General features: G+C 36.1%; 1 protein-coding gene across 37 annotated transcripts in view; it reads right to left on the bottom strand.

The window, feature by feature from the left end:
* Nucleotides 1-2,008: 2,008 nt before the first annotated feature.
* Nucleotides 2,009-17,476, bottom strand: part of LOC139145305 (mediator of RNA polymerase II transcription subunit 15-like) — a 153,767-nt gene continuing 138,299 nt past the window's right edge. For 11 of the 37 annotated variants that reach the window (XM_070716355.1, XM_070716356.1, XM_070716362.1 and 8 more), the window contains 10 exons: nt 17,330-17,392; nt 16,155-16,220; nt 13,969-14,171; nt 13,101-13,124; nt 9,518-9,670; nt 8,234-8,364; nt 7,115-7,302; nt 6,007-6,170; nt 4,914-5,012; nt 2,009-4,353 (listed from right to left, as the gene is read on the bottom strand). In XM_070716355.1, coding sequence (XP_070572456.1) covers nt 4,223-4,353; nt 4,914-5,012; nt 6,007-6,170; nt 7,115-7,302; nt 8,234-8,364; nt 9,518-9,670; nt 13,101-13,124; nt 13,969-14,171; nt 16,155-16,220; nt 17,330-17,392 — 1,222 coding nt within the window. In that variant the 3' untranslated portion in view covers nt 2,009-4,222. The remainder of the gene's footprint in view (nt 4,354-4,913; nt 5,013-6,006; nt 6,171-7,114; nt 7,303-8,233; nt 8,365-9,517; nt 9,671-13,100; nt 13,125-13,968; nt 14,172-16,154; nt 16,221-17,329; nt 17,393-17,476) is intronic. The other 26 variants (XM_070716367.1, XM_070716373.1, XM_070716375.1 and 23 more) reach the window with 5 other exon arrangements.

The raw sequence follows: 17,476 nt of genomic DNA, 5'->3' as shown, positions 1-17,476 counted from the left end.
GCAATTAACAGATATAGACTGTTTTCTTTGAAACACTATACATAGATAGCTAGCGTAAAGTAATAGGCACACACTTAGATCTAAGACACAGGTAAGGCTTGTAGGAAAAATAGTTTAATACAAGACATTTATTGATCATATTCATAACTTCTACATTAATAATTCCTGCCACGCCCTGTGGTAGTACAAGGCAATCGAAACTTATTGTGTTCATGAAAGGACTAAATCATCAATCAATGAGTCAATGGAGTACAGCTGTACATCACAGCAAACCAGGGAAACACCATGAATCGTGGGGTTTCTCGTGGATGGTCACTATTCTTTTCTGACAGTCACATGCAAATATCAAAACTCAGGTGGCATCCCAGAATGTTTGATTCCATAAAGTTCCATGATAGAATTTGGAAAATTTATTCGTTGCTGCCGCATATATTATGATTGAGGCTACTAAAAACACCTGTAAAGGGATCATAGCACAAGCTGTTTCAGTAAATTCAAGTTTGCACAAATGACAATTTTGTCCGAATTTTCACTTTGCTGTACAAAGCACTTGAGCTATAACATAACATTATATAGGGCTTAGCCCTTCACCAGGTGTCAAGATTGGCAATGTTATTTGTATTGATTCATGATAAAATATAATTAATTGTTACTTCATATGACAACTGTGCCCAGTTTCCCTCTGATGAAAGCAGTTCACGTACGTAGGCCCTACACGACGTCAAACCCTGCAGCAGTCCAGGTATAATTTTCTGTAATGTGTAAAAATGTTGGACAAAAATTGGCAATTTTTACCATGATAACAGCCTATTGCGTTAAACAAGGGACGTATTATGCAATAATTATCATTGCAATGGTAACCGCACTGCCCAACGTCCACTTGCAAGCTGAAAACTACAGCGTTCCGTCTAAAAACTGGCAATTTTTGAATCTAATTATTGACACAAGGGGCGCTTTTCTAAAATTCAATCCCAGCATTCTTTGCGTATGCCCCGTTCATATGCACGACAGTTTTCTCCCTTTTTCTATTTTTTATGCGTTATTTTAACGACATTTTGTACCAGCGACAAGGTGGATAGTAATACTTACTGGTGAATAAAAGAGATATATTTTACAAATGGCATGTTATATAATAATTTGCACATTTCGTATTTGTTTATTTACGAGCACTCAAAAAATCATGGCGTAGCCCATAAAGTAGGGTACACTGCCGGTTACTCGCATGCCGCGACGTGAACGCAATTTGATATTTGTGCAATGCAAAATAAAAAAAAATAAGCAAACAAACCCGTCCGAGTTGAGCGATGACGTCATAAGCGTGCCGCAATGCATTCTGGGCAATGGAGATAAAATTTGTATATATAGCATGTTCTATGGTAGTAATACGAGAAATAGAGAAAGAAAGAAGGAAAGTGAGCCAAAACTAACAGTTCCACAGCTGGTCACTGGAACTAATTATTAGATTTGCAGAAAGGCTTGGCTTCAAAAGTACATACATGGTAATTATTAAGAAGTTGATGGAGAAAATTTATTGGAAACCTTTCAAAATTGGCCGTTGGTGTTATTTTGTTAGTCTTCTGTCTGATTGTAAGAACCAAGTGCATTAAATGTCAGAGCTACATTCATTACAAGTCTTCAGGCCCCTGAGCCAAAGCTGTCTTGTCCAAGATCTCTGAGTTGACGTATGAATGTTGTTGAACACAATGGAGAGGTGCAAAATATGTTCAACATTGTCAGAGAATGTCCTTCACAAGTCTAAATTTCAACAATCCCTTCAGGCCACAAAGTTTATGGAAACATCTGTGAATTACTCTGCAAATATATTAGGCTTGTCACGCTGGTATTTAGTCACTCAAGATTTCTTCCAAAGATTTACATGTGTACGACATCCCACTTTTCTACAGGCACCAATGGCCTTGACTCATTATATGAAATACTGTTCAGAAATGCCATGGCTTCTTTGTGTCATATACACAAGAAAAATAAAAGACGCTTAAAATCCAAGAACTCCAATTAGATCTTGAAATATTTTATTTTCTTTATTATTTACAAAAAAGCATTTCCTTTTTCTTTTCAAAAATAGTCATACCTCTGTTACAAGTTCACATTTTGTGTGCCATACGGTATACAAAAAGAAAAATCATTGCAATATATAGCTGAAATACAAAATCAGCCAAACTTTCAAATTTTACTGCTGATTCTAAAACTATGCGACATACTGAAATGCTGATTGCAAAATTGTGATGTGTGGGACACAGAAAAAATTTCAACAATGAAACGGACAAGGGGATACTTTGAGTCGTCACCATGGCAATATCACTGCGGTGAAAAGAAAGTTTGTCTATAGTCCAAACATAAAAGTTTATAAATGTCCTAACCATGATCCTGGTTTGTCAGAAAATGTTTAGTAAGCACTATATAAGAAGGAATTTTTTTTTCATTTTTCATAACATTGGTATTCAGGGAAAGGCTAGGTAACTGCAGTTATTAAAGAAAATTTCTGCCATTGTAGAAAATACAAGGATTACAGAAATAAATATTGAAAAAATACAGAGGATTTACAAAGAGAGAAATCCTGCTGACAACTTTTCCAATCAGATTAGGGCCTGGAATACTGCATTCCATTCAGTCGATGTCTGATATTCTATCGCGACTTCATAAGCATTCAAAAAAATTGCCTGATTGGTACAAAAAACATTCAACTGGATAAAATGTTAAAAAGTTTCAGGAAAACATGGTTTCTGTGCAATTTCATGTGAAATCTCCCAAATATTTACAGATGTATACACATGTATATGTTTGCATCGAATGCAAAACATTTAGTATCATGTTACTTTGTACATGTTGCAGTGATGCAGTTGGACTCCAACTTGACCTTTGACCTACTGTACCTTGTTGGCCCTGTCACAACACATAAAATATGGTAATGTTAGATCCTAGTCTGAAACATTGTAAGACGAGAAGGTAAAGCATATTATATCACTTGAGAGGTTTGAACTCACTTTAATTGAGTCTGTTCATATAGCAGTTAGACTTTTGTGTACTATCAGTACTTTTATAACCGACTTCTGCTGTGTACAGGTATTTTGCTGGGTTGGTAAATTGTACAGAAGCTTTCAGCTATAGACAGTCCATTGTTCCTTATTTTGTCAGTTAAATAAACAAAACTCACTGTGAATAGCGAGTACAGTATCAGGCCAAATGCAGTGGGCGTAATCTCATTACATGGTAGATTTTTCCATGGTCAATGGGGGAAGGCCATGATGGGTAAGTTACAGGCAGGAATGGTACTGGTTGACTGTCCACCTGATATGAGGCATCAGCAATCAAGAGTTACAATGACAAGATAACATGTAAGTTTGGAGGCTCAATGAATTCATTGGTCTGCAGACACAACATGTAGCATCACACACATACATGGCATCTATATGGCACAGCAAGGTGTAGTGCCTGCATTGTGTCAGTTTTATTGGTGATGCTACTTTTATATATATTGACTAGAAACACAGTATTACTAATAAGAAGCATATCACAAAAAATTTCAATTCAATGTACTCTTTAGTCATTTTGCAAAGGGTTTACATAAAGATAGTGGTTTATCCTATCTTTGTGATACAGACCACTTTGTTCATCTATTGACAATCAAGTCTGCATTGTATGGACATAGCATTATTTACTGGTTATCCAGAACATATACTACAGAGATTATTCAGTCTGGGTAGTGCATTTTGTTGCAATCTATTAAAGCTCAGAAAGACAGTATCTCAACAAAGCAGTTGACATGTCATGATTATAAAGAGTTGCAAAATATCTGAATATGTATCAACTAAATGGAAAATTATTTTGAAAATGAAATAGTGAGTATAGAAAGTTTTCAAACAACTGAAGATGATGTCAAAAATATAAATAAAATATCACATCTGGTCCGGGCAGCTGGTGTGACTTTCATGTCTGAATATATAATTTTTTTTCGGCATATCACACTTTCAAGACAGAAGAGGCTGAAGGCTTGGGGGTCCAATACTTGCTATCTGCCATATGGCTCTACTCAGCGACATGGTCCTGAGGACTCTGGGTCCTTGACAGCGATGCCTCAGAGCGGAGTTTCATCTCTTACAGACTGAGGACCCGACCCACTGCTTCAAAATATACCAGAATGTATATCATGGAGATAATTATCCCAGTTCCTTTGAAAGCACTGGAGACTGTAGAAATATCTTCATTATGAAGCACACGCTTGCCTGACACTCATCTCCCATGCATCTAACACTTGAGATAATGAGTATCTATCCGGCATTCTCAGTAACTGAGAGGTCAATGTCCTTTGAACTGACTGGAGGAATGGTGTAGCACCTGCAAAACAAACAAACACATGAACAGAGCTTCAGCACCTTATTTCATTCATTACAGTTTATCTGACCACATATCAAAACAATCATGGGTGATATGCTACTGTCTAGTCATACCGTCAGCTATATGATTTAATGGTGCTATGTTTATATAACAAAGGTGAAAATTTCAATCCTGAGATTGGGACGTTTCCACATTTCTAAACTTTCTTTTCTGTGTTTACTTCTATGTATGGGGTAAAAAAACAGTTCTGTCGTTCAGAATATTTTTCTTGAGGATGTAACTGTTGATAAGATTATGAAAAACATTGTCTATTACATATAGATTTTAACGTAAAACAGAGGTCTAGTAAGCACAGAATTCTCAAAGTATAAATGCGACAATATCAATAACACAAAATATACCTCTGCTTTATTTTGAACGCGTTTTTCAGCAGATTGCCAATATCAGAAATGATGTAAACTAAATTAATTCCATTTCCCTGCCTCAAGATGGAAAGAATAAACAAAGCTCTCTATGAAGCTCAACTTTTCTTGAGTTTTACAGATGTATCCCAGACTTACCATATTCTGGTGAGTTGGGTTCACACTGAGGACTTGACTGTGGGTAGTTCTCTGGAAGAGTGATACTTATAGGTGGGACACTCGGTAAATACTTGTCATCTGTAAGTTGAAGAATATCATTGCATAAAATATCACTCCTTACTTGTTGGATAAAGAAAATATCCTTATATGGAGTTACCTAATATGGACGTTGATAACTCCATATAAGGATATTGCATTTATCCAAATAAGGAGTTATCAACACTTCAACATTGGGTAAACACTATTTCCTTATATGGTGTTGTGAACACTTCCATATCAGGTAAACATTAATTCCTTATTCTGCTGAACAGACTTCTTTTTGTTAAGTACAGTGCATTTCACCTAGGTACCGCAACTCAGCGTATGAGACGGACACAATCCACGTACAAAACACACGATTAGCTTGGGTATCACGGACACATTTCAAAGCCACCGACTCGTCGATAAATACCGGCACGGGGCAGCCGCTGTCTAGACTGAGAGATAAACAGTTGACTAGACTTGATCTACAGTGTAACTGTTTCTTTTACAATTTCAGCTAAGAGTTCAAGAGGCGAAGGTATTCTCAACAGAAACTAACTAAAAAGCCACACATTGATCAAGTGTATCTCTAAGTCTAGACAGAGCGGCTGCTCCATGCTGGTTTACTGTAATTAATCAATGAGTCGGTGACTTTCAAATGTGTCGTGATACCCAAGCTTATTGTCTGTTTTGTATGTGGATTGCGTCTGTCTCATACGCTGAGTTGCGGTACCTAGATGAAACGCACTGTAGTATCTTCAGTAGGCATAAACTATATTACAAATATGGTATATTAGACAAACATGAATACAGATAAAAGAGGCTGCATGAACTGAATTGCTCATTATCCTATAAATACAGAGGACATGGAAGATAAAATGTTTGAATGACAGCAGAGTACTGGTGTAATGTGGTAATGCAAATTCCGCCTCTTGGAATAAATAATTACAAATCATCTTAAAATTCTTCGGCAAATTAGACCAAAAAACCCAGCCTGTTATCTGAAGCCTTGTTTCCTCTATGCTTTTAATAAGTGAACGCTGGTACTCACCTAATTTACATATCAAATGAATAGCTTTACTGCCTGTGTGATGAGCTGGGTCCAGATTGACTTTGAACTTGTAGTTGAGTCTGGCAACTTCTCCCTGTACAACATGAGGTATACTGGACTCCTCCTTCTCTACTTTCATACGTTTTGCTGGGGGAGTTGGATAACTGAAGATAAAACAATAAACAAAAGATTTGTGACTTCATGACAATGGTGGCGCTGTTTTACGCCAGTGTTTCACATGTGCCCTCCTACTGAGAGATTACCTCTTCAGTAAACTGTTTATTACAAGCGCACTGAAAAAGTAGTGACATTAAATTCCTATGAATTGATAATAAACAAAAGTTTACATGAAATTCTCAAAGTGATACATACAGCTCAGCATGTCTCTACAAACATCAGTGTAAGTGACTCTTTTGATATGAAATGAGCTTTCACAGTTGTCCAAACTACATGTTGTCGGCATCACTGCTGTCAGTGAAGCACATCAAGAATTTAAGTTCCATAGCAGACCAGTCACATTAATCTCCACATGCTTTAACTAAATTTGGTATCAGCTATACTGAAAATTTCAATTTTGTCCAAAACGTCTCAAAGCAAAATTGGTGCATTTACTTTGCGGAGGGACCGTGATTTAGAAAGGCATACACTCAATGAGATTACACAATGTATGAGTGATAGTAAAAGATTGCACATTCAACAGAAAACAAAGATCTTCAAAGTCTGAATTCAGTAAGTATATACACAGAACAACAGATATATCATGTTGAAACATGGTATCCCAAATACATACCCTGTACATAGCATACTTACGCATCAAATGGTCCTACACATTATACAAAAGTATTGAAAGACAACAAGAATAAGCTGAAGGCATAAGAGTTATCTATTTTCAAGCCTCGTACGGGATATTAGATTTCTTACTTACCTAGCTGTTCAATTGTATCAACATTGCCTATGTGATAAGATATTCTTGGCAAAGGCCACAAGGTCAATTAGTGCCCAGGTAGGATCAAGATAAGGAGATACTCTGCCAGTATAAGCTTTGTATTGCTAGTATCTGATGAGTGTCTAATTCTTCCATGTGTCATTGTGACATTTGCTTACTTACCTAATGGGAGTTCCGTGTATAGCCTGCATAGCGGGACCAAATGTTCTCTGTAGTGTGTGGTTCAGCATGGGTGATTTGATGTGTTGTAGTATGGCATCCAGTAGAGGCTGACACATGTGTTGTTGATGTGGTTGTTTGCTCTGTTTGTCTGTGGCAAGAGTTGTTGACGTAGTGGATGTACTCGTTGACTGAAAAGACAAGTGACAAAATGTTTTGTGTCATGTCAGATCATATTATCTGATTCCTGTTTTTCTACATAAGATGTCATCTTCAACAATCCCTGTATTGCAGTAATTACATTATGGTATCTCTAATCCAAGTTTATTGATTGCAATGTCATTTGTATGTATTCGTTGAAAGTAGTTTTTGATAAGTTTCTACCCTATAATAATAGTCATTTATACTACCTTCTACAACATACAGTATTGTTGATTACATGCATAACTTAAAAACTGGTGTCTGATTGTTTTTGTGTCCATTATGGAGTCCCTCGTAAAATGTCATCAAATATGAATTTTTTTTCATAATTTCATGATTAAGTGTCATTCACTGTTCATTAAGGTTTACGGTTTCTTTGTTTGATAGTTCTGTTCTACTTTTGTAACATGCACTTCTTACAGCCTGACTGCATAGAACCTTGCTCTTTCTTTCAGCAGCCTTGCCTAGTTGCGCTTTTCCAGATTATCTAAATCATCTAACACACAGTTAATCTTCTTACATACACACACAGGACCCATCCCTGAGTAAATCCCATATCGCTCACAAAATGTCATATCTATCTTATATCTATTATCCACTTCCTCACTGCAAACTCAAAACATATTTTATGCATGAGCATAATTTCCATCTGAGTTGTAAAAGCAAGCTAACCTCTGCCGTGAGCCTAAAGAAGCTGATCTTGCAACGAAGAGTCAAGGTCTTAAGTTGCAAATATTCAGCAAACCAAGAGACCGTCAAGATCATCAAATTGAGAATAGTACAAAACACTGATATCATGTCACATATCACTGACCGTGACGCGCAACCAAATACAAAGAAAATAATTTTTTTTGTTATGCCGGTGGATAAACATTAAAAGCAAAGCATGGTTTGTGATGAAATCAGGGAGTGCTAACTTACCGGTCTGATCTGTAACTCTAATTTCTCTAGCACCTGTTCACATTTCAATAATGTATGTATTGGCATCCTTCTGTTAGGATCTTGTAAAATATCAAGCAGATTCTTCATTTTATTCAGTTCATTCTTGCGGTCTGTTCAGCAAGATAAAATAGCAATTCTAGCGTCATCTACATGTATGGTTGGTATGATTCAATGAAAGCAGATGTGTACACTGATTATGATGTGATTTAAAATGCAAGAGCAAATTTTCAGTCTTCTATCGACATGCAGTCACCTGTGGATAGCATTACAGTCAAAGCATCCATTGCGTGATTTCAAACTCATCTTGTTCTGGTTATGATTACTGCAACACTGTATAAAGCGCAGAGAACTGACATGAATTGAAATTCCTTTTGACAGCCGCAAATATTTACATACTGATCAAGTGTCCTGCAAGCCACCATTGAAAATTTGCTTTGGGTGAAAAATTTCATAGAGATTTTGTCTTGCAAGGTATTTCTGAACAAATGTAGCATCATAAATTTACAGTTGATTTTATTAAATACTGAGCAGAAATTCTCTTAAAGTAAATGAAGCTTGAGGTGAGTCAGTTTAGTAAGTAGGGTCTCAGATCTGGAGCAATGAACCAGTTTTACAGTCTAGCATAATTTTCCACTATTTGGCTAAAAGCCTTGGCCCCAATTTATTTCACAAAAGGCTTTGTATTGATATATGCATAACAGCTTTTCAATTTTCAATGTTTTGCTGAATGAGCTTTGATGTTTGTTCTGTCTGCATGATGTGAGTGAAAACCCGTCATCACTAGTGATGACGTATGATGAATCACAAGGGAGGGAACTGCAAACAGAATAAATACAACAGAGCATTTTTACTTTTGATTGGATTCACGATATTCTCATGAAACATGATGCTCTTCACCAGAACTCACGCCAAATAACTTGCACTATATTGTTAAGCTGTCAAAGGCATACAGCAGAGTCTTTTGCCCTGTGGGCATAACATTTTCCATTCGCTGATTTCAAGAGTTTTTCAAAATACTTACCCTAATCCCACTGTATGGGAGATCTAGATTATATGATGTATTTTCTAATACATGATATCTGAAGCCAATTTGTGAGACGTGATTTAACAAGTACAACAAAGTACGGTAGATATGTAAAGGTCACTCATATCCGAGTCATATTATACTCTGCACTTTTGATCCCCAAAGTTTCAAAACTGGGATACGGAATATTATGAAGACTACACCCCAAAACAGCATCATATTTCAATCCCTCACTTTACCTTCATCCTTGCTGACTTTATTGATCATTCTGGTTAGTGGGTCGATGTACTTTGCCAGTTGCTTCCATTTCTCTATGTAGGCCTGGTCATCTGCTGGATTTCTGCCTGTTGCCTGGCTAGGGCTCGGTGAAGCACCAACTGAACTAGGATTCCCTATGGAGCACATGGAAAAGGAATGGATGAGTTGATTTTTGAGAGGCATTCCGAGATACCATTGTGGTATATTTTGGATCCATGGTGTACAGAATTCCATGCTTATATATTCCTAGGAAGAGGCTACCTGTTCCAAAGAATCATACAGTACTTGAAGAATAAAAACCAAATAATTGATATTTTCCAGTCAAGCAGTTTTTGCTATGCACTTGAAGGTATATTTCATGAGAAATATGGCAATATTTTTCATTTAGGGTAAGATATAGAATGAAAAAATCAAGATATTTGAAATTGTACAGATTTTTCGGCTAATGTCAACTGCATAAAATTGCACTGATATTTGACTCTGTCACAGGTGGCAAACATTTCCCATAATGATGCATAGGCATCTTTCTCCCTATACCACTACTGTACCCGAAGGACTTTAACATTGTCATGGAAATGGTTACTATTGGCTACAGGCAGTTTGCAGGTTGCTATGGGATACAAGGGTCAATGTAGCCAAACAGTTTTACCATATTACCTGACCTTCCGATGACATTTGGTAATACTTGGAAAAAAAAATTCACTGAAGAAACACCATTTCTATCCTTAAATATCTATTTTCTATGTGGACAGACATGCTAAGAATGAGTGACTGGCAATGACATTCAGAAATGTACAGCTTGAAGTAGATTATGTCAAACCAAACTGTACAGAAATAAATGCATTATCTACAAGAGAAGGAAACTCTGTTGTAACATCACAGAGAGTATGCATTACAGAATGTATAACATACAGAGAGGTAATAATATTTGAAATGCATGATGGGAGAATCATGGATGATGACAGCGCCAGTGTGATACAAGAGGAATGTGAATATCTTAAACTGTGGTTGAAGGAATAGCTCTGATCTGGGCCTGGATCTCAATACTGAATTACTACTATGTGTAGGAACATTGCTTTGCTGAGGATTTCTCAGAAACAGCCAGTGCGTGACTTTCTGATTCACACTTCTTGTTAGAAGTGATGCATATTTTATTTCAGCAGTCTGTACAGAGACAGGACAGTCTACATCGCCTTCATTTAAAATTAAACTAACTCTTCTGCCGTAGTATAGACATATATCTGGTTACAAGCAAATTTCAGGAGCGATTCTTTGGAAGCAGGATTTCTATCGCAAATCATTTGATGTATAAAAGGACTTCAATAAAGAGTTGCAATGCCTGACTGAAGTTTCCGATCAGTGACAGACAACGATCATGCACTGATACTGACAACAATGGCTACAGAATGATCAAAGTCATGAATGATATTCATAATAAAAATGATAACCAACACTTTCTTTACTGAAAATGATATGACAAACATTGATTACCGTACACACTACCAGACTGCAACAATGTTTTTCTCTCAGTCAAGCGATAATAACTGACTCCAAATACAAAAGAGAGTGTTTTCACTTTTCCATTGCCTCACTGTCCCTGTCTATGAATTTCTACAAAAACAGTGTTTCACTTGACAAATCTGCATGTTAAATCAGAGACATTTCATAAGGAATATGTACAGGTGACCTCACTCCACCATTTACAAAGGGGAATGGTTTGTGCGATGAAGCATCATGAAATATTTCACTGAAAAAAACTTGTCTCGTCATGACCTGTGTTTAGGGTTTATAGTATTTTATGACTTAAGATGTCATTTAGCAAATATTTTTGTAACTGCTGTCATTGCTTGAGTGAACTGTTCTTCAATAATAATAATAATATTTTATCGCTTGCTTGTAAATATAGGATTTACATCACATTTGTGGCAATAAAAGTGTGATACAAAAATAAGTTCAAATTTTTCTCCCATAAAGATAAAGTAATACAGTACAATAATAATAGCTAATAATAAATATAAGTAGGTTTTTCTTTGTTCGGTATATAAAGTAAAAATATAATCTGCAAGTTGTTCATTAAAAGATAATTCTTGTTTTGATAACGGAGAAATAAGCTGATTTTCAGTTGTATCGTTTGGGAAATTGATTTCACTGAAAAAGTTCTGTCTTTAAATGACAGTACCGGTAGTATTGTTTTTGTACATGTATCTGTGAAATCTAGGAAGCTGTTTGAGTTGATGTAGAATTCTTTCAGTCACGGCTTAAAGGCTAGCATTATGGTAGTTTTGAAAAGAAAGAAAAAATTAACAGCAAACACTGACTCAAGCAAAAATGCTTTGATTTGTAGTCACATGTGTTAGTTTAGCAACAGTCAAAATTTTCCTCAAGTAAATTATGTCTATAATTAACAGAAACAAATGTTCAATCACAGAAATTTTCACACCAAAGTTATTGTTAATGAAGTTATCCTTGATAAAGTTTAATTCTTTTGTGCTTTGGATGAAGCAGTATGGGGACTAGACATTAAAGGGTCAGAGAAGGGAAGAGACAGGGGTAGGGAGAGAGGGGTATCGGGGCAGGGGGAGAGAGGGGTGTCCGGGCAGGGAGGAAAGACGGAATCCACTTTTCATATGTATGTATAAGTGGTCTTTCTTTATTATTCATGTTAGCTCATGTTTTTACAGTGAATCACTGAAATACATGACAATGCACGTTTTGAGTTGAGACATGTTTCCCGGTGTAAACCTTGTATCGCCTGTCTCAACATATGATTCGATCACATTAAACATATCTGACATGCCCAGTTTACTTTTTCCATCATTGCTTTGTAGTGATATACCTGTTGATTGTTTGTCAAAAGCAACAAGATTTACATTGCTTATATATCCAAATCTGAATATTTCATTCTTGATCAATAGTGACAAAATGAAGGGGTTTCACACAGCCCTAAGATCCTGACACATCTCATTTTGACCTGATTCACTTCAAAGGTTTGCCACTGTGCTGATTAATACTACTCTAGGGAATTAATATGAAGCTAGGTACACTGATGAATTATGACCGATCCTTGAACACTGTACTCCCTAGCCCAGTATAAAAGAGTACAAGGGACAACAGTATGGCTGGGCCTTCATACAGCAAATGTCTCAAAAGATGTAATCGTTTTTCTTCAATATTATACTACCTGCACTTATCTGCAAGGTCGCACCTTGAACGTTGGTATTACAAAAACATATTTGCATATGTATAAGCTCTCAAAAAAGGATATTGCATCTTTAAACTGACAATATGGACAGCCTGAAGTCATAGGCTAATGTATATTAGAGCTCTCAATGGAACGGAAGAAAAATGAAACTGAGGATGAATAAAAGCAGATGAACATCACACAGCATGCAAGATGGTTATGCACAAAATATCATGAATGTTATTTTAAAAACAAGCGATTAAAATTTAAAAGGAAAGCAAAGAAGGATGAGTATTAAACGATTGCAACCAAAAAGTTAAAAAATTAATTATAAATAAAGACGAGACATCGTCGTGGTGACAAAGGCATCGCACAAAACTTACATGAAAATATTAAGCTGGATAGACCTGCATGGAATGTGATAGCAAATCAATTATTACCAATGTAAATGTGCAGCATAATATTCATAACATTGACAACCAACAATACATGTATGTTAATTTGGGGCTGTTGCCTTCAAGATTCTCCCAAAAGGATACTCCATGTTAATATCAAATATTAATGTGTAAGATCTTGCATTGCTGTCAAGTTAGTGTTTGGTTTATATTCAGATTTGCATAAACATGCACACCACTTTGTGAGTAATGTAGGCACTGTATACATAAAATATCATGTTTCCACACTGTCATTTTCTTGTTTTTGCTATTCAGTATTTTGAAGTGAATTCTCACTATTGCAAGAGCATTTCTAATACAGGGGTTATACAAGGACTGTCTAATAACTGAAATGCCTAAATTCAAATACAGTATCATTTTTGATAAGGAAGTGATAGATATACGATAATTGTATTTCAAATAAATGGATACTTTTGATGTTCTTGTACTAAATAACAGTACAGCAAATATGACACTAAAACTGACTACAGTATTGCTGATAGTTTCTTTGCCTTTACAATTTCAACAATTCAAAGACTATTAAATTGCCTGTGTACCTATCTACATATCACAATGAAAATACACTTTTGGATTCATTCATGGCTGTAGAAGTATTATTCCTCTGTTAGTTTCACTTCTGTTTTCAAGTTTAGAGCTGATACACATTGAAGTCAACATTTCTGGTTCAATCAAGGCAGCATAATTCTTGCTCTACGCTTTTCAAATATGTGATTCAAAATGCTCCAGCATGTGTGTATGTCAGCATGTGTACATACAAATGGTATTTGGGTTTTCAGGCTTCCGATTTGTTACTTACCAGGTGTGTTCAGAGCACTGCCAGGTGACTGCACTGCAGCAGGTGTTCTCACTGAACTTGATGCCGAGGATGCCTGAGCTGGAGATGGCACAGCACTGGTTGTTGTACCACCGGCACCAGTGCCGCTACCACTGCCATGGGAGGGAGGTTGAGGAGAAGGGGAGGGTTGGAGATAACTCGCCGGCGACTGCAGAGACTGAGAACTGCGGGTATGAGAATGAAAAGCGGGAAGAGATAGTACGAAACACAAACACATGAAAATCAAATCAAAAATTAGTATGCTGTGTGTTAATGTAAGTTCTTGTTCCGTGGCGATTTATCAGTGGGTGTATCAGTGGATGTGGGTGTTGACTTTGATCAAAATCTTGTGTGAACTGAAACATTTGAAAGAAGTTTTGTGTATTCTGAGTGCATGATAATGTGGCATCTGAGTTATTGTGAGTATTAGAAATGTTAAACTTGACTTACTACTACTCAGACTATAACGGTGCGTGCAAGACAATGAACTGATAGTACAAGTACTGGTATTGTAAATTTCCTACAAGAAGTTTCAACTTTTAAGACACCCTTCAACCAATTTCCTTGCCCTACAAGACAAGTTTTGTGGCTGCTCTATACTATCATCATTCCTGTACCATAATTGTAAAAAAATATAAATTGGAGTCACAACAAACAGTTAGCGTTGCACCAATATTCCAATATTTTCATATCCAATGGGGTCTATACTAGGTATAAAGACATTTTTGTTTGTGTCTTGAAAATGAAACAGAAAGAGTCATTTGTTTACAGGGAACATATGATCCCTGATAATACCAACATGACCCTTGACAAAACATCCACATCATACTACATCATATAATTATACGAAGTAAGCTGTGACACAACAATATATATTCAATTCAGGAAGGACATAGAAAGATTACCAGTATTTTTATTTCAATGGGGAAAATGGAACTCCATTGCCCCAGCCCTCTCCCTAACCCTATACCTATCCTCACTTGGTAGGTGCTAAAGTGTCCCTACAATAGTACAAATGACATGTAGCCGGTGGTGGCTAGCTTACTAATAAAGTTACAATCGCTATAACTTTTGTTGATATTTTCATTACTTTTGTTATCAAAAACAGATACATATGCACATTTTCTCCTGAAAAGTACACCAACATACAAAGCATTTTCTTTGTCATCGAAGCATACTGAGTTTAAAATGCAGTGATTTTGTTGACAAAATTGACTTATATTGTGTAATGAAATTCAGCTGCAAACAATAACGTTGGATATAAGACTGGCAGGTTGTGTGGCAAAGTGTCAAACACTGGGCACTTTGATAAGATTTTGGGAGTACAGCAGCAACTGAATTTTACAAATGGAACAACAGTAACACAGAGATGTAGAAAATAGCCAGCAAAAATAACCAGCTGTCAGCTAAAGTTTGCCAGATGTGAACATTATTAATTTACCGTAGTAAAAAATCTAGTCATTTTCTACTAACTTAAAGAGACAAAGTCGGCCATTTTTCATGAATTTTGTTTGATACGAGATACCACTTATATTGTTTGACATGTTGAAAGATACTGAATGACTGTGTGACTATGCATATATTTTAGACATGATAAATGAAACCATCGCGAGAATGAATGATTGGTCATAACCATTAATTCTTTCTCTTGATGGTTTCATTTGTCTAGAACCGGGCTTGAATATATGCATGGTCACCCATTCGTTCAGTATCTTTCAACATGTCAAACAATATAAGAAGTATCTCGTATCAAAGAAAATTCATGAAAAATGGCTGACTTTGTCCCTTATAATCTGCTCAAACACTACTTGTAACCACTTATACTTTTTTGGCCACCTGTAGACAAAATTTTCTACATCCCAATAGTGGAAAGTATACATAAAAACGCTACCCAAATAAATCTTTATAATAACTGTGGGGTGGTTGGACTAATGCATTAGAGCTGGTGGGGTGAAAAGTTTGAAAGAGACAATGTGATATTTCAGGCTCTGGTTAATGAATATTCATATTAAATTTAAGACATTGACAAGAGCATGCTGTGTTCGTTTAAGATGCAGACAAGGATGAAGTTATTGCGCAAGTGGAAAACGACAGACTTGTTATAGACACAGTCCAACTAAAAGTATAATGTAATGGTGATTTGTTAAAACAATTGTTTAGTTACTAACATGTGGTGCTGCTGACTGGGAGAAGGCTGTGGAATATAACCAACTGGTGACGCCATTGGCTGAGAACTGAAATTTAAAATGCAAAAATGAACAAAAACAAACAAAAACAACATCATGGGAATGTGAAATTAAAGTAGTTCTTTAACTGAAAGATGTGAAGATTTTAATGTTTGAAGCACAGATACGATGGAGCCATTTTTTTCTCAGCTGCTTTTTCCCTCTTAGTTGTAAACTTCTGGACAATATAGAAAGCTGTGTTTCATGTACTATTTGCAAATTCCCATGATAAATCGTACTAGACAGTCTCTGTTGATCTTATCAGAAATGATTCCATTTTTGAAATTTGCATATTAGGTAGAAATATGAACATTTTGATGCTGTGGAAAATTATTACAAACAAATAATAATCTAGGAAAACATTAGATTCATACTGTTTGTTCATACTTCATATGACAGTCCATCCAGGACTGTTTTCAGAACCTTTGATCTGCCTTTGGTCTGATGACGACCATAACAATATAGGTATATGGATTGAATCTAATGAGACCACTGTACACTAGTTTTTTAATTAAGGTAATAAATCCCTCTACATTGAAGGGTTTAACCCTTTCACCACCATGGTTTGTCCCAAATCCATTGTTTTCTAAGGTAAAGTTGGACCTGTATACAGGGAACTGGGGGTGAATAGATTTTAAACTATTCTTCAAGCTTCCCTTGCAGAGACTATACGCCACTCTCTTTCATGATCCAGAATAAAAAGCAGATATCACAATGAAAATTTTGGTACCACAGAACAAATAACCTTGTAAGGACATTTGAAATTCAAAATGGCGGTCATCCAGTGCTGACTCTTTAGAGGAAAAGATAAAATTTTCAATATACTCCACAGGTTTCAAATAAGTCCATACAAGCATTGTGTAGCAGCAAGTATTGTGAAAGTTCCTGAGTGTCTGTCCCTGAGGTGTAGTCCATCTGAAAGCTGATATACTGTACACGTAGCTAGGCTGCATTGTTTCAGTTGGTTATCAATTGATTAGTAAGACTTAGAAGGGTTTTCATTAAAGTTCTTTACTTTGATTATTGCACATCAGCTTTACAGCAAGGAAGACTTTATGGTATTTTTTTAATTCTTGAGAACTATTGTATTTTGGTTTAGTAATGAATGGGTTACTAACATGTGATGTGGTTGGCTGGGTGAAGGCTGCATGTAACTTGCTGGTGATGCCAGAGGTTGAGAACTGAAATATTAAAACAAAAAAACACACCAAAAATAGACTGTGAATCTGCTGAATGAAGGTAAAAAGAGGATATTTTCTTTACAT

This window comes from Ptychodera flava, chromosome 12, assembly GCF_041260155.1.
Source record: "Ptychodera flava strain L36383 chromosome 12, AS_Pfla_20210202, whole genome shotgun sequence".
Classification (NCBI taxonomy): Eukaryota; Metazoa; Hemichordata; class Enteropneusta; family Ptychoderidae; genus Ptychodera; species Ptychodera flava.
This window is presented reverse-complemented; position numbering and strand designations above follow the sequence as displayed.